This window comes from Myripristis murdjan, chromosome 4 (assembly GCF_902150065.1).
Source record: "Myripristis murdjan chromosome 4, fMyrMur1.1, whole genome shotgun sequence".
In the NCBI taxonomy this organism is placed as follows: Eukaryota; Metazoa; Chordata; class Actinopteri; order Holocentriformes; family Holocentridae; genus Myripristis; species Myripristis murdjan.
In genome coordinates, this window is record NC_043983.1 from 4197902 (window position 1) to 4221798 (window position 23897).

The 23897-nt window shown below is 41.0% G+C and overlaps 2 protein-coding genes across 2 annotated transcripts; both read left to right on the forward strand.

The window, feature by feature from the left end:
* Positions 1-212: 212 nt before the first annotated feature.
* LOC115358011 (FYN-binding protein 1) lies at positions 213-14964 on the forward strand. Its single transcript, XM_030049785.1, has 16 exons — positions 213-326; positions 3537-4269; positions 4908-5043; positions 5455-5510; positions 5861-5898; positions 6000-6037; positions 6791-6923; positions 7306-7465; positions 7872-8046; positions 9916-9932; positions 10237-10297; positions 10520-10562; positions 11781-11943; positions 13938-13971; positions 14217-14254; positions 14515-14964. The coding sequence occupies exons 1-16, from the start codon at positions 324-326 to the stop codon at positions 14541-14543; spliced, it is 1857 nt and encodes a 618-aa protein (XP_029905645.1). The 5' UTR covers positions 213-323; the 3' UTR covers positions 14544-14964.
* A 2065-nt stretch (positions 14965-17029) lies between these two features.
* Positions 17030-23633, forward strand: pex11g (peroxisomal biogenesis factor 11 gamma). The gene is made up of 5 exons (XM_030050506.1): positions 17030-17259; positions 18269-18463; positions 20233-20411; positions 21385-21453; positions 22439-23633. Exons 1-5 carry the CDS (start codon positions 17197-17199, stop codon positions 22692-22694), a joined length of 762 nt encoding a protein of 253 aa, XP_029906366.1. The 5' UTR covers positions 17030-17196; the 3' UTR covers positions 22695-23633.
* The last annotated feature ends 264 nt before the right edge of the window (positions 23634-23897 follow it).

Consider the following 23897-nt stretch of genomic DNA (forward strand, 5'->3'; position numbering starts at 1 on the left):
TCAGAGGCAATGAAGAAAACGGTTGCCGGGAAGACCAACAAAAAAAAAAAAAACCCCCCCTCATGAAATGCTTTCACCTTAGAAGAAAAACACATGGAGGTGACAAACGAGGACAACGCACTGAATTGATCTCCCACACTGTGACGTTGCCGTGTCCTCTGTGGCCCACACTGACTCTGCACAGCATTTCCTCATTTGCAGTGAGTGCACTTACACAGGTGATGTACTGTAGCACTGGCCTGGTAGAAAACTGAGTCCCCTGCTGAACATGGAGCACTTTATTCGCAGCTAGCTCTGGAATAATAACCCTCTCAAAGCCAAATATGGTAAGACATTTGACATGAATTGCTATTTAAGCTCTTTCCCCCCTCTATATAATCAGCTGGTGGAGCATTCACCTTCACCTCCTCACATTCACTCTCTCTCTCTCTCTCTCTGGCTTTTTAGTGTTGTCTCGTGTGTGTAATAATAACTATTTGCTTTTGGTGGTTAGTGCCTATAAATAACCTTATCATAATGTCATCTGCAGTGTTTACTAGCCTATATCTAACTCTCAGTGACAGCACTGTGTCCTCCCGTCATGAATCAAACTACTGACTGGAGGACTTTCAAAAATTCACCTAAACCTGCCTGCACCGTTTCATTTGTCGTGCCACTCGGGTTTAAAAAGCATGTCAAAATCCTGATCTTTTGCTTTATGTGGCAATGTGTTGATGTGCTAAGCCGTAATAGCTGTAAGAAGGGAAGTCAAACGGGAACTTGGCTTTAGTTAATTGTTTATGTGGTGCTGCTGCTGATGAAAGGAAGCTTTATATCACACTGGAATCAGCAGTTAATCATTGACACAGAGGGTGTCGACGCTCGCCGCCTGTTTCAGCACGGATCACCTGAGAAGAGAAGAGGTGTCTGACATTGATTGTGCAAATCTGGTCTGAAATGTTTATTTTAGAGACAAAGGTTCAGTGGTTGCCATTTTTGGTTTTGGTTTTGTTTGAGTTTTTCTTTTTTTCTTCTTCTTCTTCTTTTTTTTTTTTTTTAAACATTTTTCAATATCTTAAAAGTGTTCAGTGTTTTCTTCAAACCAAAAACAAACAAAAAATCTTGTAATCTGGATGGAAAAGCCTCTAATTTAGCATTTAGACCGTCCTGGGACAGTGAAACCCAGACTGATGAAACTGTGTTAGTGTTAGTGGCTCTATAAGGTATACACTGGGACACACATCTGCTTTTGAATGAAGAAATAATTTCCCAAAAAAGAAAAAAAATAAACACTAAAATAATAAGAAGAATAACAGTAACAATAATAATGATCGACTGAATGATTTCCTTTGGACATTGACTGGCTGATATCTGATATTTTATAGCAGACCAACATCAGCTCAGTGTATTGGGTAAGAGATGAGAATTTAAATAATATTCCAAAGTAAGTTTTGCTTATTTCACTTTTTTCTTTGTCAGCTGTAAGATATGAAAGTGATTGTGGTTTCCAAATTTTCTCGGCAGCCCACCTGCATAGCTACAGGCAGCTAAGGTACCGTTTTGAACATGGTGATAGTTTGACACAAGTCAAAGGAGGCAGCACGCACACACACACACACACACACACACACACACACACACACACAAACGTTACCAGCAACAGCCGAGCCAAAGAAGTGTGTGTGTGTGTGTGTGTGTGTGTGTGTGTGCATGTGTTTTGGTGCAGAAGCAATCTTTTAATACGTTTCCTTTGTTTTCCATATTGAGAGACTCTACTGCGAGCAGAGCTTGCAGCTTATTGGTGCAGGGGTGAGAGTGAGGGTCGTTACTATGGCAACCGGCGCCTGATGCTGGCTGAGGTGCCGAGGTGTGCGGTTGCACTGCACTTCCTGTTCATCGTCACTGCCTCACTCAGGTTTTGTAAAAGTTACTGCTCAAGGTGTTCAGATAGTATCTGTCAGTATCAGGGCTTTTTGTTTTTGCCGACATAACGGAGCAAAATATGAATACGTGGATCTAACACACTTTCCCCATATGAAAGTCCGGAGTTACCTCTTCAGTGATTAAGCTAGTTAGTTGCCTGTTAGCTACCTTTGAGGTTTAATTCAACCAATCAGCTCTGCTTCTGAGAAATGACTGTTAAACTCACCAAGCAAATTTAAAGCTTTCCTTTAATTTTTAAGATGATTTTTTTTTTTTTTTTTTTTTTGCCTATTTGGCACAGAGACAAAAGTAGAGACAGGAAAGATGGAGTGAAGGATGGGGAACAACACGTTCCTGGGCCAGGCTCAAACGAGGGACATCCCGCCTATATATATATATATAAAACCCACTGTAGACCACCAGGAGGCCCCATATTGAAAGCAGATTCATCACACTCGGCACATTTTCTCCCTTAGTCCAGTTTGCTCAGTTTATTTGTGCCAATGAAGGCAATCCTCTGTGAGCGCTGGTGGCACCAAATAACCTGAGAGTGTGTCAGTCGTGTAAGAAGAGAACCACAGTGCCCTTTGTTTGTATGGCAAATGTAATCCAACTGAAGGCAGGAAATGACCCCTAAGCGTGAAGAACCGTTGGTAGAAGGAGAGTGTTGATATCAGAATCAGAATCAGAATCAGATCATACTTTATTGATCCCCAGGGGGAAATTACTTTTTGTTACAATAACAACTCCCACTCCAAGTGTAAAGTAAAAAGAGCAAATAGTCAAGAAAAATAAAGAAAGGAATATAAATATAAATATAAATATAAATATATGTAGAATAAAAAGAAAGAAAAAATATATGTACACGATATGTATCTGAAAAAGAAATAAAGTCTAGTACAACAAAATGAAACAAGTGATCAGGTGAAAGGCCTCCTCAACTAATAAAACTTTTCCTTTTGTAATTACTTCATAAAACTTACTTCTCTGATATAATTGTTAGATTACGACCTTCTGAAAATATACTGACTCTGCATGAAATAACTTGAAGTAACTTTCTGTCTTAAGCGGTACTTAGTATTCAGACCGCGCCATGAGAGCTTTTATCTGCTGAGGATTTTCACTGCTCGTCCTTTCTGTTCCCTTAATTTTTCTGTCTTCAGTTGGAAGGATGATGTTTTCAACAATAAGTGCGTTCCATCTCATTTATTCCCTGTTCAGTGACTTCTCCACTAGTCTTTTTTCTTGTGTTTTAGGCTTTCTATTGTGTATGTAATCTTGGCACCATTGAAAGAAGGGATCTAACCCTCAGTGTACACAAAGACTGAAATTTGTTGCACACTGTTGGATGAATGTTGTGAGGTTTACTGCCACCCAGTTCCTGGAATGTTCAAAGCACCCAGGAAGCGACGTTCAGGTACACTGCAGTTATCTTTGCAAAGATAGCTGCACTGTGGGAGTTTGGTATAGAGGACTGGGGAGTGTGTATTTGTGCATATGTGTGTGTGTTTGTGTTTGTGTGTGTGTGTGTGAGAGAGCGTGGGGTAGATGCCTTGCTCTCTGCTGTGTTGCTAACTTCCTGCCCGAGCAGCAGAGCAGCAGCAGCTGAGTTTCTCCTCCTGTGGTGTTGTCAGGAGGAGAACGTTGACGTGAAGGCGCTGAGGGCCAAGTTCCACAGCAGGGCCAACACGTCTGAAACCAGCAGCCGGGACAGTGGCTCCCCGAAATCTCCCCTGCCTGGGTTTGGGAAAGGAGTCCTGCCTGGGACAGAGAACGGCCAGGTGCGACACAAACTGCCTCAACCGTTTCCTCCCCCGCTTTCTGGACCGGGCCCAGCGAGGTTCCCTGGACCTCCAAGACCAGAGCTTAGGACTCCCCCTACTCCCAAACTACAGGCACAGGGTGCCTTCCCTCGGGCGCCTCCCATTCCCAGTGTCGGAGCAGCTGCCCAGCCTCCAGACTCAAACAGGGTCAAGCAGACAGGAGAGATGCTGCAAAACATGATGCTGAAGCACCAGAGGCCATCAGGCCCCAAGCCGATTCCCAGCGTCCCGAGCACCCCCAGCTCGCTGGCCCCAGCCCTGCCTCCGGCCCCGGCTCTGCCTCCGGCCCCGGCCCTGCCTCCGGCCCCGGCCCTGCCTCCGGCCCCGGCCCTGCCTCCGGCCCCGGCTCCAGTCCCAACTCCGGCCCCGTCTCCGGCTCGTCAGCTGCATATCCAGAGGATGGTAGGGGAAGTGACCCCACTGAGGAAGCCTCTGCCGCAGGAAGGACCCAGGCCCATGAAACCCAAACGACCTCCCAAAGTCAACCTGGAGCCCTACCTGAGGAGCCGGGCACCACCTCTCCCTAAGCTGAGGAAGAACGATGGTGAGCCGCTTTTTCTTGACTTTGCCGCCGACAAACATGATTAAAGTAAGATTACAGCTAAAGACAAGTGTTCATCTCATGGCCCGTAAATCTGTCTGCGGTATAAACCAGACGAATGGGGCCTCTTGTCTTTTATAAAAATCAGATGGGCTGGTAAAATAGCAAAAACGGCTGGTGAGTTTTGGAGGACGTGGCTAAAATAGGATTAAGAAAATGTTGCTTCCTGCCCTAAATCAGAGATTTCCTTACCATCAGCTGTGATATGTTACCATTTTCTTTCTATTGCTTCATTGGATGATAACAAAACTTCCCAGTTAACCTTCCAATCTATTTTATCAAGACGAATATTTTCCGAAACATCTGATGTCTTCAGAGCAAGTGAGGAGTTTCGCTTTTGCATATTGTTATGTTGCTCTGTATGAAAAGAGTCGACATCTAAATGCAAAAGAAGGATTGAACAGCAACAGAAGGGCCTCGTTCCAAACTGCTATAAAAGCCTTTTTAAGCGTTTTATACGCTGACGACTCCTAACTTCAACAGACAAATATAATATACATGACAATCATTTTTGTGTGAGTAGGTGTCATTGTTTTCAGTTGCTATTTATCATGTTAGGGAATAAAATTCTTTCTCTGCAGGTTCCTCGGGCTCTGCAGGTAGTAGACTGTCTTTCCCTGGATTACTCAATCCTCCAGGACCTGGACTCGTCAGGCCTCCGGGACCCCCACCACGTCCCAGCAAACCTGCGAGCCTACCGCACCAGCCAGCCTCTGTGTGAGTGTTGATGTTCATTTCAAAAACAGAAACACATACGTACGCATGCCCTAAAATGTCACAGTTTGCAGAGCCAGTGTCTTTAATGTTATGGCTTTATGGCTTTAAAAAATAGATCATATGTGATAATAAATTTAAATGTTTGAGTTGTGGCAAGGAGGTGTCTTGTGCAAGTTTAATTTTGGAGCAAAACACCTCATGTGGTGGTGAGTATTATAGAGTAAGAAGACAAAGGGTTTCAGGTTAAATAACTTGTCAGTGTATATGTTACTATTTCAGGGTCAGAAATTCTTTCTTTCTTTCTTTCTTTCTTTCTTTCTTTCTTTCTTTCTTTCTTTCTTTTTACAAGGAAACTAAATAATAAACTCTCTTGGTTTCTTTGGTTTTCTTGATTTTCTGCCTTGACTGCAGGGTTGCTGAGGATGACCAAGAAACCTACGATGACATTGGAAGTCTAGAGAAGCGCGGTAGGAACAATTGCATTCCAAATGTCTGTTTTGCCATTATTTTCACATTTCCACACATGTTCATCAGTTTATATTTTGGCTGCTTCTCCATTGGACATTTGGGACCTTCTTATATGAGGAGTTAGCTTCAAAAATGCCAAGTTTTGGGAGGAAAATTGTTACCTCAAGTTGATTATTCAGTATCAAATGTATCTTTCTCATTAACAAAAGACATAATTATGCACTGTTGAACATTTTGAAAAAGAAAAGAAGGTATCCCTTTTTTAAATGGTGGCCATCTCAGATTGAAGTAAATGTCTCTCTTTCCTGCTAAAGTCCCATGTTGTGTGACTTTTCTCTTTCTTTCACAGACTCCTGGAGTGACAACAGTTCACACTGTATGGAAGGGGTGAGGAGACAATACTGATCAAAATAAACTGCCAAAATAAACTAATGGTCTTCATTTTGTGCAGTGTGCCAAATAACCCTATGTGTGGGCTTTTCTCCTAGGGGAGTGACGACAGCCAAGTGTATGACTTTATTGATGAGTAAGTGTAAATATTTCTACCTTTAATTTAGAGCCAGATTTTGCCAAACATTATCGGCAACAGCCCACTGCAATATTTGTGTTTAATAACTTAATAACTACAGTTGCAACTAGCTCAAACAACAACTAACAACTGAAAAAGTTCTGAGGTAGGTAACCATTTTCAGTAAAATATTTTCAAATGACCATGATATTGCTTTCCTTCATTTTAAACATAGTCACATAGAAATTGCATTTCGATCTTGGGGTTTAGGTCTTGCTTCTGTAATGCAGATGTTGGGGCAGGACATGTGTCAGATCAGAGCAAAGTGTGAAAAGAAAAAGACAGAAGCCCACTGGATAACTGATAAAGCAACCAGTGTGACGTGCTTTATGGAGGATCTTGAGTTTTAACACAATTCTTCAAAACAAATCCGTTCTGTCTGTGGGACTGCAACCATGAATCCAGGAAAGGGTTTTCACGGTTGAGCGCCATCTTATCACTGCACCACTTGTGTCACTTTGAAGGTTGTAAGGGTGTGGGTGTTACGTGATGTTAAATGGTGCAGAGGTTTGATGCTAAGATTTAAGGATGCCTAATGGTGCGCCATGCTTATTGTCATGTAAAAAATCAAGAAAATACAAATAACTTTGGTTCAGATTTTGGCTTTTCATCATTTTCTCGTTTAATGCATGCACTTCATGATATGGGGAATTGACCGACTTGGTGAAAAAAAAACATTTTTTTTTTTTAAATTTCATTGTGATTTTATAGTGACCAACTGGAGGGAGGTCGGGGTCCCTCTGAGAAGAAAACCCCGAGAGAAATGAAGAAGCAACAGGAGCAGGAGAAGAAAGATCAGAAGGAGCGCCAGAAGCGAGAGAATGAGTTGAAGAAAACCTTTCAGGTAGATAACAAAACTCTGTATCTAAGCAGGTATACAATGTGTGGCAGCTTAGAGAGGTATACCAGGTCAAAGAACAGGAATCTCATGTGAGGACTGGAGTTTTGTTCACTCAACATGTCACAGGGGCAAAGTTTCTCTCGAGGAAGAAGTCATCTGATTGGTTAAGTTAAACCTCAGGTGGACCAAGCCAAAGATGCACAGACTGAAGCTAATATTTTTTCTTTGCTATTCAACTTTGCAAGTTAGGATTTCTGCCTCAAGCACAGGGCTGTCTCTGAGAAATGTTTGTACATGTATGAAAGTCCAATCAGCATCTCAGCCATTAGTGTAAATTAGCCAGTTAGCTCACAGCTTGCACAACTGTCCCTCGGCCCTTCTCCAGTTGCAGGGGGAAGTGGAGGTTCTTCATACAGCTCGGGTCCGACATGACTGGCATGGAGGAAAACTGGACCTCAGTGTGCGACAAGGAGAGAGCGTAGAGATCCTGCGGGTGAAGGATAACCCAGGGGGCAAATGGTTGGCCCGCTCACTGACTGGCAACTGTGAGTTTCACTTTCAAAATAAATCAAGCACATGTGAAAAACATCTCAAAAGCACTTCCTAATAAGAAACCTCTTGAGCCACCAAAACACATTTGAACGGTAAACTGGGAACATACCACTTCCAATGTTCGATGAACCTCACAAGGAGGTACAGTAATAAGTTTTGGGGAAAAAATGTCCATACCACGTCAAATCAGTTTGCTTTCTTGATTGTTTTCAACAAAGGGGTTCATCTCAAAGTCTACTTTCAGGAGAACAATTAATCAACTGAGACACAGAGAATAAAACAAGAAGGTTTTCTTTGGTTTCTTTAGGTATAAAGCATGCATCACAGGCTGGCTGGGACTGTGCTTTTGGTTTTGAAGTTCAAACTTTTCCAACAGCTACCAGCTCTTTGTTCTTGCAGACGGCTATATCAGCAACACGTGTGTGGACATTGACTACGAGGAGGTGAAACGTAAAGTGCTTCAGGCCAAGGCAAGACAAGGACAAGACACATTCGCATTACCTCCACCGCCACCTGACCCCCCGCAAGGAAATGACATCTACTATGATGTGGATTCCTCCGATCATGCAGAGAGGTAGATAAATCATACACACCACACAAGAAAGCTCACATGATTACATCAATGCACATTGCTGTATTTGTTAAGAACTTCCATTTCCATTATGCATTCCTAGATTCAAGTCTTACCATAATTGTCATCCTAACCTAAAGATAGGGGCCTACTTTACAGAAAAATGTCCCATCCCTACCAACTGAGTGAAAGTAGATTCTACCTGTTTACGTACATGTATTTTTGCTGTTGGTATGGACACGACCGATCTGCACCCCACCCAGAGGAAATTAGATTTCAGGGTCTCCAGTGTCCTGCTGTCACACTACAAAATTTCTGGGTTGTGAAGTCCTTCAAACTTTAAAAATTCAGTTATCTCTCCTGCCTTTTGTAGGCCTTTTCAACGAAATGGTTCAGCTTATCAGAATCATAATTAGAATCAGAAATACTTTATTGTTCCCAGAGTGGATATTGGGTAAATAGTTATGAACCTAATTTTGAACTGTTGTGAGCATTTCAACTAAAAATAAATTGGTTTGGAACCCAGAAAGTTGGGTATTATATTAAGACCTGAAGTGGAAACTGTGACGGCAGTAGGAGTGGGCGTGTATTATTGTGGATGGAAATACGGAGAGGATGGAGAAATCAAAGACCGTGCAGTGGTCTGCTGAAGCAGCAAAACTATTGCTTTCAATCAGTGCTTTTATCTTGAAATTGCTGAAGTGCTGGGAAAGGCTGTGTTTGTTAGAAGGACCACAGAGACCTCCAAAAAGGACCAAGTGAAAGGTAGTGCTGGTCAGGGTAATATGGGGGAGTATATGAACTCGTGGATGGCATGCTGGATCATAGACCAGCAAACCAACAGTCTGGGGCTGAATGAAGTCACAGCAATGCTGGAATCAGTGGTTCCACTCCAAACTGGTGCAAACACTGGCTGGTGCACTAGTCAGCACCTTGGTTTCAAGAATTCCAAACGCAGCAACCTCAAGAACCAGCGTGGTTTTGGTCAGAAAGACAGTTGATTAACCCCAAAGTCTAATGTCCTTAACTGAAATTTGAAGGACAATTCCAATGTGATTTTAGCACATTCTAATTTTTACATACATGTAGCATGATTAAATACTGAAATCAGTTTTTGTTCAACCATTCACTCCTATTCACCCAAACAGCATATGAAACAACAGACAGTCTAATATGGTCAGTAGAAATATCTAACAGTGTGTAAGACATCAACTGTCACATTCTACAAAGTTTTATCAGGACAGTAATATCAGGCTACCTTTAACATTTTGAAAAATGATCTGTTAGCTGTTTCATATTAAACTGACTAAATTAAACAGCAGCTTTCTGCTTCTCTGATTTCTGCATGTTTCTCTCCTCATTAGATCTTTGAACCAATAGATATTTATCACAGCAGCCACCCTGACATGAAATAGGAGGTAAAAGCAGTGGTGCTAATGACATTCATTAAGGTTGCGTTCGCTATAGGTATAGTACAGTCTTTTCCAAATATTTTTTATATATATAATCTATTTTAAATATAAATCCTAATATGAATCTAAACACTAAACCTAATTCCTAATCCTGAGTACCTAATCCTCATATGGCATTAGAAAGCATCATAATCACATTACAAGCACATTTTGAGTGCTTGATAATTATTACAATAAGAGCATGAGGTAATAATCACAATGTGGGGAAAAAAAGTCAGGGTGTTGAACTTGAACTTCATGGGGCAACTGTGTGGTTAATGACATCATAATAATTTGAATGTTTTTTTCTACTGATTCATTGGGGGACACAAGTGTGTGTGTGTGTGCTTGTAGTGCATCAAATCAGATAACATGTCACTGAGTGTAACAACACACTTGTTGTGCTTCCTCCTCTCTGCAGCCTGCCTCAGGATGAAGGTAAGTCCCTCCACCTTTTCTCTTCAGGACAGAAACACCAGGTATATCATGTCAGTATTTACTTCATTAAATTTACTTATTTATTTATCTATCTATCTATCTATCAATCAATCACTGGGATGATAAAGGCATAATGACAAAGTTTCAGTCCTCCATTTTACAATACTGTTTTGACCCGTAACCTTTTAGTTTATGATCAAAGCCTTGATACAAACCCAAATTATTTTGGAGGTAACTGCACGAGCAGTTGCACAGTACAAGAGTTCCAGATCTGAGTCTGTCCTCCTCCTGTTTCTCCTGTCAGATGACTACGATGACGTTCAGCCACTACCTGAGGATTTCCCCCCACCGCCTCCTCAAATCAGGTATTGATGCCTATCTGCTTCACTGCCAGGCAGCAGCAACAGGAAATGGTCGAGATATTGACAGGTATAAGTCAAGGTGCTGATGAGGGCAGACAGAGAGTCCCTGGGAGAAATTAAAGTGAATGATGTTGCTGATAAATGCATCAGCTGTAGCTTGCTTTGTCATTATGCCTCTGAGAGGCAAGGCCAAACCATGAATAAGCTGTCGCTACTGTTTTCCAGCATAGAACCGAAGGTTGAGAAGGAGCTGAGAAAAAAGTTTAAGGTGAGTATTTCTCTTACTTACACCAACTCTTCAGCAATTCATTTCTTTATTATTTGACATTTCTGCTTTATTTGATGGTGACAGTAGAGAGAGACAGGAGCGTGGGAGGAGGAAATAAATAAATAAATACTGTTGAAATAAATACATTGTGGGTATTGTCATACTCTACAAATATACAGTGTGTTAAATTTGTGCAATCATCTATGGAGTAGTACTGTAGCACGATAATATTATGTAATTACTTATTAAAATCTCCCTAATACATAATGTACTTTCAACACAATGTAAGAACAAAGTGCACAAATACCTCCACAGCATTGCCTTCTTATGGTTCTTGTGCTGTATGGGTTATACTTCAAACACAGCCTTGCACTTACACACAATTTTACGCACATATATATGAGATGTTTACACATGCAAATATAGTATAGCCACTCATGAATGTGACTGAGCAGCGTGATGTTGGTATGACCTCTAACAACACAGGCTTTGTAAAGAATGTGGTTTTATACCACTGAGAATAACTATAATGGTATAGCATAAGCATGAATAGTATATACATTAACATAAAGTAAAATAATTTTAAAATGGAGAGAGAAGGAAGAATGGGGAGCTCAAAGAGGACAGCAAAGAGGAGAAAGAGAACAGAAAAGTGTTTTGTTACAAAGAGTAAGTCATTCTAAATCCATGCTGTGTTGTGTGACCAAGCTTTGCTCAAACTCACCAAACTTTATTTTAAATTCTAGTGAGGTTCCCAAGGATCCCAAATATGTAAATTTTTAAACTATGAAGCTAGTAGGAAAATCAGATTTTAAACAGTTAAAAAAAAAAACAGTTCCATTCCATAGTCCATGCAATCTATTTAAATTCATTCAGTCAGTCATTCAATTTTGAATGCATTCATAAGAACATCCCAAATTACATAAATCTGAGTCATACAGATGCAGAGATGGAGATGGATGCTTCCCCAAGACATGATCTCAGATAAGGAGAAAAATAGTCTCACTGAGCATTGTTTCTTAAAATACCAAAATTCCAGGCAGAGGTTCAAGAGACAGTCCCATAACGGAGAAGTCACAGGGCTGATCCCTGAAGAGCCACCAGTTAGTCCCAGCCCACAGTCCCTGAGAAACACACAGAAGCTTCTGGATGATTGTATTCAAGTGTCTCTGGATGAGAGTCCAGGTAACAGACTGACATGTCACCTTTGTTTCCCAGTTCGAGGGGCCGCTGAGGGTCCTGCACACCATGATGGTTGATCCCAACGGCGTCATCAAGAAGCCGGGAGGGAAGGACCTGGCCGTGACTCAGGGGGAGATCCTGGACGTCATCCAGCTCACCAGCAGCAAGAAAGCCCTGTGCCGCAACCAGTATGGAAAATGTAGGTTCCAATCACATGAGCTTACAGGTAGAAGATGGTGGGAGGTTCCAGGGAGTGCTACATGAGCAGCATTTAACTCTTTGAAACCCAGGAGCCTGTGGGCAGGCTTCTATCTTTAGGGATTTTTTTTTCACCCTCTTAATTCCCTTTATTGCTTTTGATGTTTATTTTTTGGGGGGGATTTTTTTTTGTAATTTTCTTCTTCTTTCCTTTTATATTTAATTTTTAGGGGAATTTTTTGTAATTTTCTTCTTCTCTTTCTTTTATTTTTTGGTAATTTAATCTTAATAATCTTCTCATAATTAATAATTGTCTTATAATTCTTTTTTCTTTCTTTCTTTTTTCTTTTATTTTCTTTCTTTTTTTTTTGTTGGCTAATTTTTGGGTAATTTTTTTGCTAATTTCCGCCTCACATAATTTTCAGTGTTTTTGAAAGAAAATGAAGTGAATTTGCTCAGGGTTCAAAGGGTTAAGGTGGCAGAGCTGGTCAGTATTGCCTTCCTAAGAGCAACTGCAAACTGTAGTGTCAGTGAACAAGGTCCCAACCCTAATTCAAATGGCCTACAAATAAATTTTATGATGGAAAAATAATATTTACATATGCATAGCCATAAAAGGCACATTATTTTTGTGAGCAGCTATGGCAGGTAGATTTGTTAGTGATGACAGATCATGTTCCTTGTTGCACACTTTTAGTGAATCCGGGCTTGAACAGTGTCATTCAGGACAAGAAGGGCTATGTAAATATCCATGACAGTAGGCGTAAGAGGTGTTCCAGAGTCTAAACAGAATACCTAGTGGGCTATAAAGAACAGACATGCTGTATAACAAGATATACTGCAGGAAGAATCACCCATCGAGGCGACACTGACTCTGTTATGGACTTTGAATTTGAAGTCACCGTCCAGCAGGAATATATCGCCCTCTAGTGTCAGGACTCAGATGCTCGCAGAGTGCTACAGAATATGAAGAAGAACAGAAAGAAGCTGCACACTGCTTAACATGAACAAGTGACATCAAGTCATTGAGAGACCCAAGGGGAAATGACAAACACACTGGGCTCTCCTTTTCTTTTCTGACATGCAGTAAATATACCAAAATGAAAAGCAAAATCTTGATTGCATTGTTTTACATGTTGCCTTATCTCTACCCTGAAAAGCAGTGATAGGTCAGGCTCAGAGAAAAATGGAAATAATGATAACTATGACAACAATTGGTGTCAATACTCAAATATTAGCTTAATGAACACTAAACCCTCAAATTAAAGCAAACTTGAACTTTGCTAGAGTGTTGGATTGTGTAGTTCTCAGGAAGTTATATGAGTCCACATGGTGAAATAGAAATATGAATTGCCCTGTGCTCCCTTGGGCTGCTAATCCACAATACTGTATTTGTATTTCTCCATTCACCTCTATAGTGCAGAACAGATCCCAAAATACCATTTTTAACACATAAACAAACACCAAATAAGTGGATTATGCCAGTATGAAAAACAACTAGTCCTCGTACCCATTTTTGGTACCCATTTTTTCATTTTTTTCTCTCCGTTTCTCCAGAATGTCTACTATATGGAAGTTTACTGCAGTAGCTCCCTGCCGGATCTACTTTCAAATTCAAATCAGATAATAACAACTACAGAGACATTTAATTCCCTCAAAAACTGGGAACCGGAACTCGTTGTTTTTTTATATAGGCATAATCTGCTTGTTTGGGTTCATTTCTGTGCTTAGAGTGTTATTTTGGGAGCTGCTATGCAGTGGAAGTGAACAGAGAGATTGAAATACAGTATTGGAGATCAGCAGCCCAGAGAGCGCACAGCAACTAATGAGAATATTTCACCACCATGTAAGCTTATATCACACGTGATTAGTATGGGTGTGAGTCTAAAATCATCCATAATACATAAGACAATAGTTGGTTTATTTTAGTATGAATGGCAGTGAATTGGTTATTTTACATTGTCTGAAGTATGGATTGTGTGTTACCTCTCACAGATGGCTATGTGTCCAGGTCTCTGCTTCTTCAGATGTAAGTTAGTCCTCATTCTGTATGTACCATATCTATCTCTATCTGTCTGTCTGTCTAAATATCTATCTGTGTCTTCACTACTATGAATCCCTGATTAAATATAATATAAAACTTTGTGTCATCAGCTAAAGTTAACACAGTGCCAAATTACAATGACACAATGATCTTGAAAACTCTTGGTGATAGATTTTAAACAGAAACATCTCATCGGCGCTCAGTTTAACAACTTCTGTCTTCCTTTCCAGGGAAGGAGACATTTATGACGATGTCGACCATTTTAATGGTACGTTACCTCTGGGTTTTTTATGTGGATTTGTGCTCTGACACTGGGGACACCTCTGTGATCACATGCAGTAATTTCTGCTGCTCTGTTTAAGCCACTGTCACTGCCACTGTCATGACCTTTGGGGTTATGAAGTCCATTTTGCTTCGGTTTGAATTTCAGTTGATTTTTCATGTGTCAGTGAATGTGTCGCTTTTTTACAAATACAAAACACAAAATCTATTCGTTCTCTGATCTACTTTGTTTGCTTCTCCTTCCAGACGTCTATGACAACGACTCCGTCCAGTGAAACCAAGAGCGACTGTGACACACACGCACACACACAGACACACATGCACACACGGACAGACACACACATGCACACACACACACACAGACATACACAGACACACACACACACACACACACACACACATAGATAACTTCCCCAGTGCTGAGAATAATAGACTTGTCACCTTCATATTGTTTATCAAACTGCTTGTATAAATCATGAATACACTATTACGTTAGTTCATTGCTTTGTTCTGTTACGATAATTTAAAGAAATAAAGTTACTTTTTCTGGTACCAGTGGCCCAGTTTGCATTTGTTTTGAATGCAGAAGGTTTGAATCCTCTGACACAAGGAAACTTCCTTGAGAATGGGCCTGACCTGGAGATACTAGTATCCAAATGATCTGTTTCATCAAGGACAGGAGGCAGTTAGCTCGTCTGTCGGACCGGCCTTGGAGGAAAGGAAAGGAACAATGGTGCTCTGTCAGGTCATTTGAAGGATTACATGGATCCATCATGTAAATCAGAATTGGAATCAGAAATACTTCATTGTTTTTTTTTTTTTTGTCTTTTTTTTTTTGCTCATTTTACTGTAAAGCACTTTGGGAGGCCATTGGCTGTTTTAAATGTGCTATATAAATAAAGCTGACATTGACATTGACATTGGCATTGGCATTGACATTGATCCCTGAGGGGTTGAATTAGGTCAGTTGCAGTTGCTCACATTCTCCACAGACAAATTAAATTATGAGAAATAGAAAAAGACATAAGAAAGATAAAGATACGAGCCTTAGAAATTTGTAAAGAAACAAACAAACAAACAAAAACTGTATGTCCATCAAGTAACTGCGTGCATTAATCCTACTTGTGCATTAATCATATAGTTGTATAAAAACATTATGTGCATTATTCGCATTAGGTCTAATTCAATGCATTAATTCTACAAAATATTACAACAAATACAGAAATAAGAAATTGAGCATACTCTATACATCATATGTGCACAGGGATATTGCACTACTGAATTGCTGTACAGTCAAATAATGTAAAGTCAAATAATAAATTAGGCTAGTTTGCAACTTGTGGTGCAATTAATAGACCCGTTATTCTTGGCTCCTGAATTGTGAACCTGTATGTCCTGTGACGCTGATCTGGACTTGAAACCTGACAAACCTCAGCAATGAACCTGGTGACATCATCCGTAACATGTTACCACGACATTTCAAAAATATATTTTTGTACAGGAGACAGTCGCTGTAGCTGCGTAGAGTTTATTTAAAAATACCAAAAATGAACAATGGGAAGTAATTACATATATTATTATGCTTTAAAAGAAATGATACCCACAAATGCAGCTCCAGGGTAGACCATTTAGCTCATCATATCTTTCTAATTGCTTCCTTTTTCCTTCTCTCTGTAGTATCATAGGATTATTTGTTTTAGATTGTGGCAGCAGAGCGCTGTTTCCTCTGGCCTCCAGTTACCCTTCAGCTGGCCTACATATGGATTTTGGATTTGCATTGGCTTTAAAATGAGGTGTGTGATATGGATTTTAGGTGTGCTCCATGTCAGCCAAGGCAAATTACTGGTGAAGTGGTTATTCCTGTTGGAACAGTCACGTCAGTATCAGTCCTCGGCGACTTCAGGACGCATTAAAGGAGAACACATTTTCCAAAACATGTCCCAGCTACCCCTCCTATGGATGTATCAAAGAATCAAGAAAGAGACCTTCCCATTCTCCCTGTAACCTTTCCAAAACTCTCCTTTTTTTTTTTTTTTAAATTTTTTTTATTTCTGTAGCTTTTTGGCATATTAGTGCCATTGTTGGGGGGAAACAAATTAAGGAGCTGGTAGGTGGGGGAAAATATTATGGAAAAAAAAAAAAAAAAAAAACTCAGAAATTCCAAGATTAAAGTCATGAATTTATGGGGGAAAAAACTCACAAATTTTTGAGAAAGAAACCTCATCAGCTTATTCGAAGTGTTGTTCTGAGTTTCTTTCATGTAAATCTGTGACTTTACAGTCTCAGAATTTTTGAGGGTTTTTTTGCATGAATTTGTGATTTTTTTGTGAATATGAGTTTTTTTTTTTGTTGTTTTTTGTTTTTTTGTAAATTTACAACTTAAATCTCAGAAATTCTGAAATTCTGAGTAATTTTCAGAATATGCATATGTATATATATATATATATATATATATATATATACTCGATGGTTTAATAATTTTATATTAGTTTTTACCTATTTTTGGGGCCCCTGTCAGGCAAGGGCCCTTGGAATTGTCCTAACTTTTCCCCTATATACGGCGCCCCTGTATGCCCCCACCCACCTACTGCACTCCTTAATTTTCTTTTTCCTTATAAAGGCACTAATACACCATCGTACGTTTTGGAGGAAAGGTGAAAAGGAAAGGAAAGACAAAAAGGCCAGCTGTTAAAGAGAATATGGTGCGCCCTCTGCCTTGGAGGAGCTGAATCGACTCTGTGCAATCAGTAATCGACTACTCGTGCCTGCCTCGGTCTACTTCCTGTTTCAAAGTCCAGGAGAGGATTGGTGTGTGGTGTGTGTTGTTGAAGCCGTCAGGTGTGTGTGTGTGTGTATGTGTGGAGGTATGTGGCCGTGTGTTTTTGTCGAAGTGAAGTGAATCCGGGCAGACAGAGCGGACGGCTGGACATGCAGGAGTCTGTGGAGTCTCTGGTCAGCCTGCTGGAGTCCTACAGGGGCCGGGACAAAGTAGTGAGTATCCACTGCTGTCCACTCACACGCACACACACACACACACACACACACCACGGATGACGGATTCATTTGTATTTGTATTTCTAATATTTTCATTTTCTTTGTTTGTTTCTTTAAAAAAAAAAAAAAAAAAAAAATCCAGCATTTTGCATACAGTCTGGCAAAACTGTTGAGCATGTAATGTCTAACAATAACATCTGAAAAAAAAAAAAAAAAAAAAAAAAAAAAACACCAACGGGCATATATTCATGTTTTAACTGATCATTAATGAATAACTTGTTATCCACATAAAAAAAAAAAACAGACAAAACTTTAAACCCTAATCTCTTAATCCCTAACCCAAGGTTTTGTAATCTCCTCATATCCAGTGTTGAATTGTTCATCAACCTGTCATTTTATCCCGTAGCTGTAGGTTCATTTGGTTTTAATTTTTCAGATTCTGCATATTTTTCAGTGGAGCATATTGCATATTTTTTTTAATGTAGTTTTTATATTTTACAAATGCTGTGCTCTGGTAGAGACACGGTGGAGTGTTAAAGATTTGACCTACCAGCCTGCCAAAGTGTTATGTGCTTTCCATGTTTCTGAAGAATGAATACATAACACATACATAAAATGATGCTGTGAAAGCATAAAGCAATATTCATACATCATGAGTGTGTTTAATAACTCTGTTTTGATTGTAACAAAAATAACTTGAGCGAGGGATCTAGTATTTTGGTGGTCAAAAAAGAAAGATGGTTACAATATTTGACATCTTGCCTTTGGTTATTATTATCATCAAGACGTCAGTCCTCCATAAGAACACATATTGACTTGCATAAGTGTTTGTAGCTTACGTGACTTTGTGGCGTTCACTGTGAAGAAGGGCACAGCTGATGTCAGTGTTGGGAGGCAGATACTGACTTTTTACACTGCACTCACCAGTATTTTGTGCTGATGTTCATTGTTTTCAATTCTGTGTGTGTGTGTGTGTGTGTGTGTGTGTGTGTGTGTGTGTGTGCAGATCAGGACCGTCTGCTATGGGTCCCAGCTAGTCGGGGGGCTTCTGTCCCGGCAGGCGGACACGAAGTCGTCGTCCCAGCTCGGGAAGCGTCTGCTGCTGCTTTCGGCTCAGCTCAGCCACTGCAGGACGGTGCTGAGGCTGTTCGATGATCTGTCCATGCTGGCCTACTCCCACAGCTACGGCTTCGGAGCCTCGGTGAGCGCAACTCGACATCATTATTAGTGGTAGTTTTTGTCTTTTTTTTTGGCATTCCTGCTTTATTTGGCAGTGACAGTAGGGAGAGACAGGAAAGGCAAGGCTCAGCTTTAAACATTTGTTTGGATTATTTGTAGGCATCTCTGCATTGTTGGACTGCAAAAGTTGAGATAGACATGAAAGAGATAGGGGGGGGTGGCCAGAATCGCCTACGGGCCACTTTGATAACAACATGCAATATGCACACTACCAGATGAGCCACTGGGATGCACTAACTTTAAACACTGAAATATTTCAGTGTAAAGCTACATTAATAGATTTCCGGCTCCTCACTTGGCCTGACTCTAAGCTCCTCCCACCTCCCTTACCTTATAGAATCTTTCCTCAACCACTCACACCCAACCCCAGACTCATCACACAATGTCAGATTAGCTAACTAGCTGTGAATTTCCCCGTGGTGGGACTAATAAAGGCTTATCTTATCTTAAAGTGTATCCTCAACATGATAAGCAGCGTAAAAACCCAGCAAAACAAAGCTCGGACGCCACAGTAATGGCAGACAAATTACAGTTGAGGAGAATAGTCAACCTAGGACTGATGTCAGAGTCACTTTGGAGGAAACCTTAATACAATGTGTACTCAAGTTTGTATTTGTATCGAGCTTTTTCCACAGAAACTGAATGTAGAAGAACCGTCTTTCCTATTCAGATCAACATACTAGGATATTTGGAGCTGCATCCATTTTTAGGGCCCGAGCACTGTCCCAGTGTGAAGCCCTATTGTTTTTGCTTCGGTTTTTTTCTTCGCTATTATTATTACGTCTCTTTGAGGCTTAATTTGACCCCCTAAACATGCTCAAAAACTCACCAAATTCGACACACACATCAGGTTTGGCGAAAAATTCGATAAAATCAAAAATCGGAATGCCCCGGTGCAAAAATGGGCTCGGTAGCGCCACCTAGGGACGCAAAAGCAGCCCCTGCGGCCCACAGGAATATCATAGAAAGACCAAACCAGCGCCGAAACGTAGATCTCATCAAGCCCGACATTTTTCGTGCTCGTGCCCCCCACCTAAAACCAACAGGAAGTCCGCAATTTGCGTTTGAAAGTCACGTTTTCGCCCAAATTTCCACTTTGCATGAAATCTATCTCCTCCCAGGGCATTAATTTTATCGGCTTGCAAATTTAATTATGTATATTTTTGCCCAGCTAGCTTCCTTACAACCTTATGCCGCTACACAGATTGTGGGCGCAGTTCTTTTATGTTGTATAGAATAGGTAACAGGCAGTGTTATGTACCTATTGTGCATTGTTAATTGGAAAAGAAAGTCCTATGTTTGAAGAAGATGGTGATCGCAGCCAATGCCGCATGCAATGTCTGTCACACCCTTTTCATACATGACACTGAATACACTTTTGTGCCAAAATGTTTGCTAAAAACTAGTTTAAACACTGTATGTCTCACACCCTGAAGACATGTGGCTTGTTCGTTCGGTTGATTGGCCCAAGGGGGGTTTACTCGTCTGTGTGCCACGCAACATCTCAGACTCCACAGATCAGTGGCCTCATGTAGAACCGCTGCAATGTAAAACGCACAAAACAAGGCCTGAAAGAGGCAGACACCACTTCTCATGCAAAGGTTGAGATCGATAAAAAACAAACTTGACAGCACAATGTGCGCACCTGTAGGGAAACTCAGGCAGTGCTTAAACTAAGTGGAATGCCCCTTTAAAAATGCAGCACTAAGACTCTTTTGGCTTAATTCCTAGGAGGAGGACACGGGCCTACGCTGGATATCGGTGCTGAACAACATTTCCGACCAGCTCTACTACCCCTGTGAGCACATTGCCTGGGCCGCCGACGCAGAGCTCATCAAGGCCAAGTCTGACAAGTGGTGGCTGCTCAGCACAGTGCTGTGGGGAACCTCCCTGCTGCTGGGAATACTCAGGTAGGCTGTAATCTGTCCACAAGAGACAATCAGAAGTGGTGCGTCGCTACAGACGAGACAGACAAAGAGATCAAATGGAAACTTGGCCCTTGAGAAAAAACTTCTTGGGTAGTTTTCCTGACTCAGGATGATTGCAAACATTAGGCTGAAACACTTCAGCATGGGTAGCTGTTGGATGAAAAATGGTCCGAACAGGAAAGCAAACCAGCAAAATTAAGAGCTGAGGCAACTGAAGGCTGTGTTTGTGAGTCTGATTTATCAGAAAAACTCCCACAAAACAAGTCGGTAGCAGTTTTTCCAGTTTAGAATACCCGAAGAGGTACTCCAACATGCATCCCATGTTGTTCGTTCATTAGTCAGTGATAATATAACTTTAGCACTCTGAAACTTATTTCAAAGACGTACTTTACCTATAAATGATATATTTGTATCATTTACTCTCCCTGAGATGTCTTGCCTGTTCAGTGGGCTGAAAAAAAGTTTGAATTTCTCTTAGAATGGAGTTGGTCAGTGACTTCGACAATGAAAAGATCTGTGTCAGAATCGCCTGCAAGTGTTGTTTCACCGTTTGTATGTTCAGGATGTCCCAAACCAATGGCAAGCTGAAGGACCCTCCCTCAGCTTGTTCAGCACACTCATTGGCTACGCTGACACGTCAGTCAGGATGGTGACTGAGGTTTCAGCGCCTCAGTGAGTCCACTGACTGAACCTCATTCTCCATGAGGCACGCACGTCATGCAATTACAACTTTCTTCCTGAGGCATTCACAAACACTTGGCAGGAGTAAATGATGCAAAATATATAGTTTCTGGATGAGGTTTTCCTTTCATCCTCTTACCTTTGAAAGTGAGCAGTTCTCAGACTGATCAGTCTCTTTGTTATTTGTTGTCCTCTCTGCCTGTTGTACTTTCAACCAAACAAATGTGCTATAGCGTTTCGGTGATGCTCATTAGCCAAATCCTTCTCTCTTTAGGTCGGTCCGAGTTCTCGCCCTGCTGAAGAAGAAACTGCAGAGATGTGAGAGGGACAGAGATGGCAGCAGGTACTGAATGGGCTGAGAGGGTGGCATCTCATTTCAGAGATTTGCTTTAAACGCAGTAGAAAGAATCATTGTCCTTCTGGATAAGAGCTTCAGCTAAATGCCAAGGAGGAAGAGCGGTCTTTTGTGTGCTTTTGGTAACACGAGCAGACGATGCAGAAAGCTTTGTAGAGAGCATGTAGTAAATCCTTATAAGCCCTTAAGTTGAATTATTAATATTTTGCACCTATTAGGTTACATTCATCCTGCAGGCCTTGGTGTTTACTTTTGATTTTATGCTCAGATCTCATTTTTTTTTGTGTGTGTGACATCACATTTAATTTTGAAAGTGACCCATACTCTTCATCAGTCTGCACCAACCTACCTTGAAATGACTTGCACGTGCACTGTGTCACAGTGTGTCATGGAACTTGCAAGCTACTGAAATTGCAGTCGATGCTCTGATCCTAATCGCTTCCAACACTGATTGATTGTAATTTGCCCCCCATCAGTTGTGGGTGAATCGAAGCATCTCTCCACATTATCCTCCATGCTTTTCTGATCAAAGGAGCAAAGAGTTATGATGACAGAGATCTTTCCCATGGAAAACGACATTCAAACAAAACCAGTGCCAACTGCAGTCGCATATAGCCCATTCATAGAAGTGGTCCAAAGAGATGAAAAGATTTGAGTCCATGTGTGTAATTACCTCTTCACACTGCCCTATGAACATCAGCTCTATCATGCAAAAGGCAAACAGTATGAGAAATGGGACAGTTTCAGCTTTGATGTGAATGTCTCTTAAGTGAAACGTTGCTATTCTGACTGGAGAGTGAAGTTCATATCACCACTGACGAGCCCGGCTCTCATAAAAATCTGTCTTGTGGTTATAAATAAGTCCTGGCAGCTTTATAAGGTGCATGGGAATGTTTTTGTAGTAACATTCAGAGGTGCTCAGTATAAGCATAGCCCGGTGTACGGCCAATGATTGAGCACATTTGTCCTGCAGTGGCGGTGGTTCTCCCAGACGCTCCGAGCTGTGCAGACAGATGAGAGGTGAGCTGCTCTCCATCCTCAGCAGCATGGCTGACCTCAGCAACGCCATCCACTGGATGCCACCCGGCTTCCTGTGGGCGGGACGATTTCCCAACTGGCTAGTGGGACTGATGGGCACCATCTCCTCTCTGATTGGCTTGATCCAGATGAATAGCAGCAGCAGCGACCAATTGGACGGTTCCTCGTCTCATACTTATAGTGATAGTTGACTTTGACTTTTTGATCAGCAGTTAGTAAACGACATGTGTTGGTGGGAAATGTAACTATGTAGACCACTGAGTGAAATGATGTGCAGCTGATTATCATGTGATCAGATTCCATTCATTCATCACAAAATGGGAAATATGATTTGTGAGTGTGAATTGTAATGATTTGAAGATGAGGTGGATCAAACTGCATTTATTTAGGCCACAGCTATATAACCAGACTAGTGACCAGACAAATGTGATATCTGTGTAATTTTGGCAATTTTTTCCTCTTAATCTGCATGGAGGGTTTCAGAATACAGTATGTGCATATTCCTGAGGTTCAAAAGGCTTTGATCTAGATTTAAAAACAACAACAACTATAAAAACACTATAGCAGTATTACTCCTTGTATTTTTTGTTAGAACTCTCAAACAGCATTTAGACCGCATGACACTAAATCCTCCTTCACAAGTTAGACTAAGAGCATTGTGGTTGGTTGGGTGGCTGCTCCCCGAGGCAGTTCATTATCTTTCAGAGTTATCTCTGCTGAATGACCTCCTTTCTTCCATGATTCGGAAAAAACAAGGATTTTTACAGTATTTACTGTTTTACCAAGTTTGCCTATTCTACATGGCGGGTAAAGCAAGTGAAAACATAAGTTGCCTTGAACCGAGTGCGGTGTCTGTTGAATGTTGGAATCTGTTGCAGGTGGGTGCACTATCGAAGCTGGTGTTCTGCAAGGTTTACAATCAACTTCTAGTCATCAATGCTGTTGATCTAAACTGCTGCGGTCAGTCCACCAGTCTGAGTTCCAGTTTGTTTAGAAAGTAAAACTGTAATAAATGATCAGTCATGATGTTAAAGACTACTCTGGTGAAAAGAGAAAATATATGTAAATCAGTTCTATCGATTATATCATAGATTATCTGTTTTTAATAAAATTGCATTCTCATTAGCACAGCCTCTTGTCTTGGATCAGTTTATTGACATTCTACTAAGCACGACTAGAAGAAAGCTCACGCATGCGCACTATGATGATATTGTTGCGTTGTAAAGCAGTGTTGCATTCATGTGTGTCGGAAATATCCGAGAAAACTGAATTTAGAAAACACGAACAAACCGGTGTCCTGGAACATGGTAACGTGTGGAAATTGTGAAGTGAGTCTTTCTATGATCACCGCGTTGACAAGGTGCGACGTTTCCATGGCAGAGAGCAAGGAATTC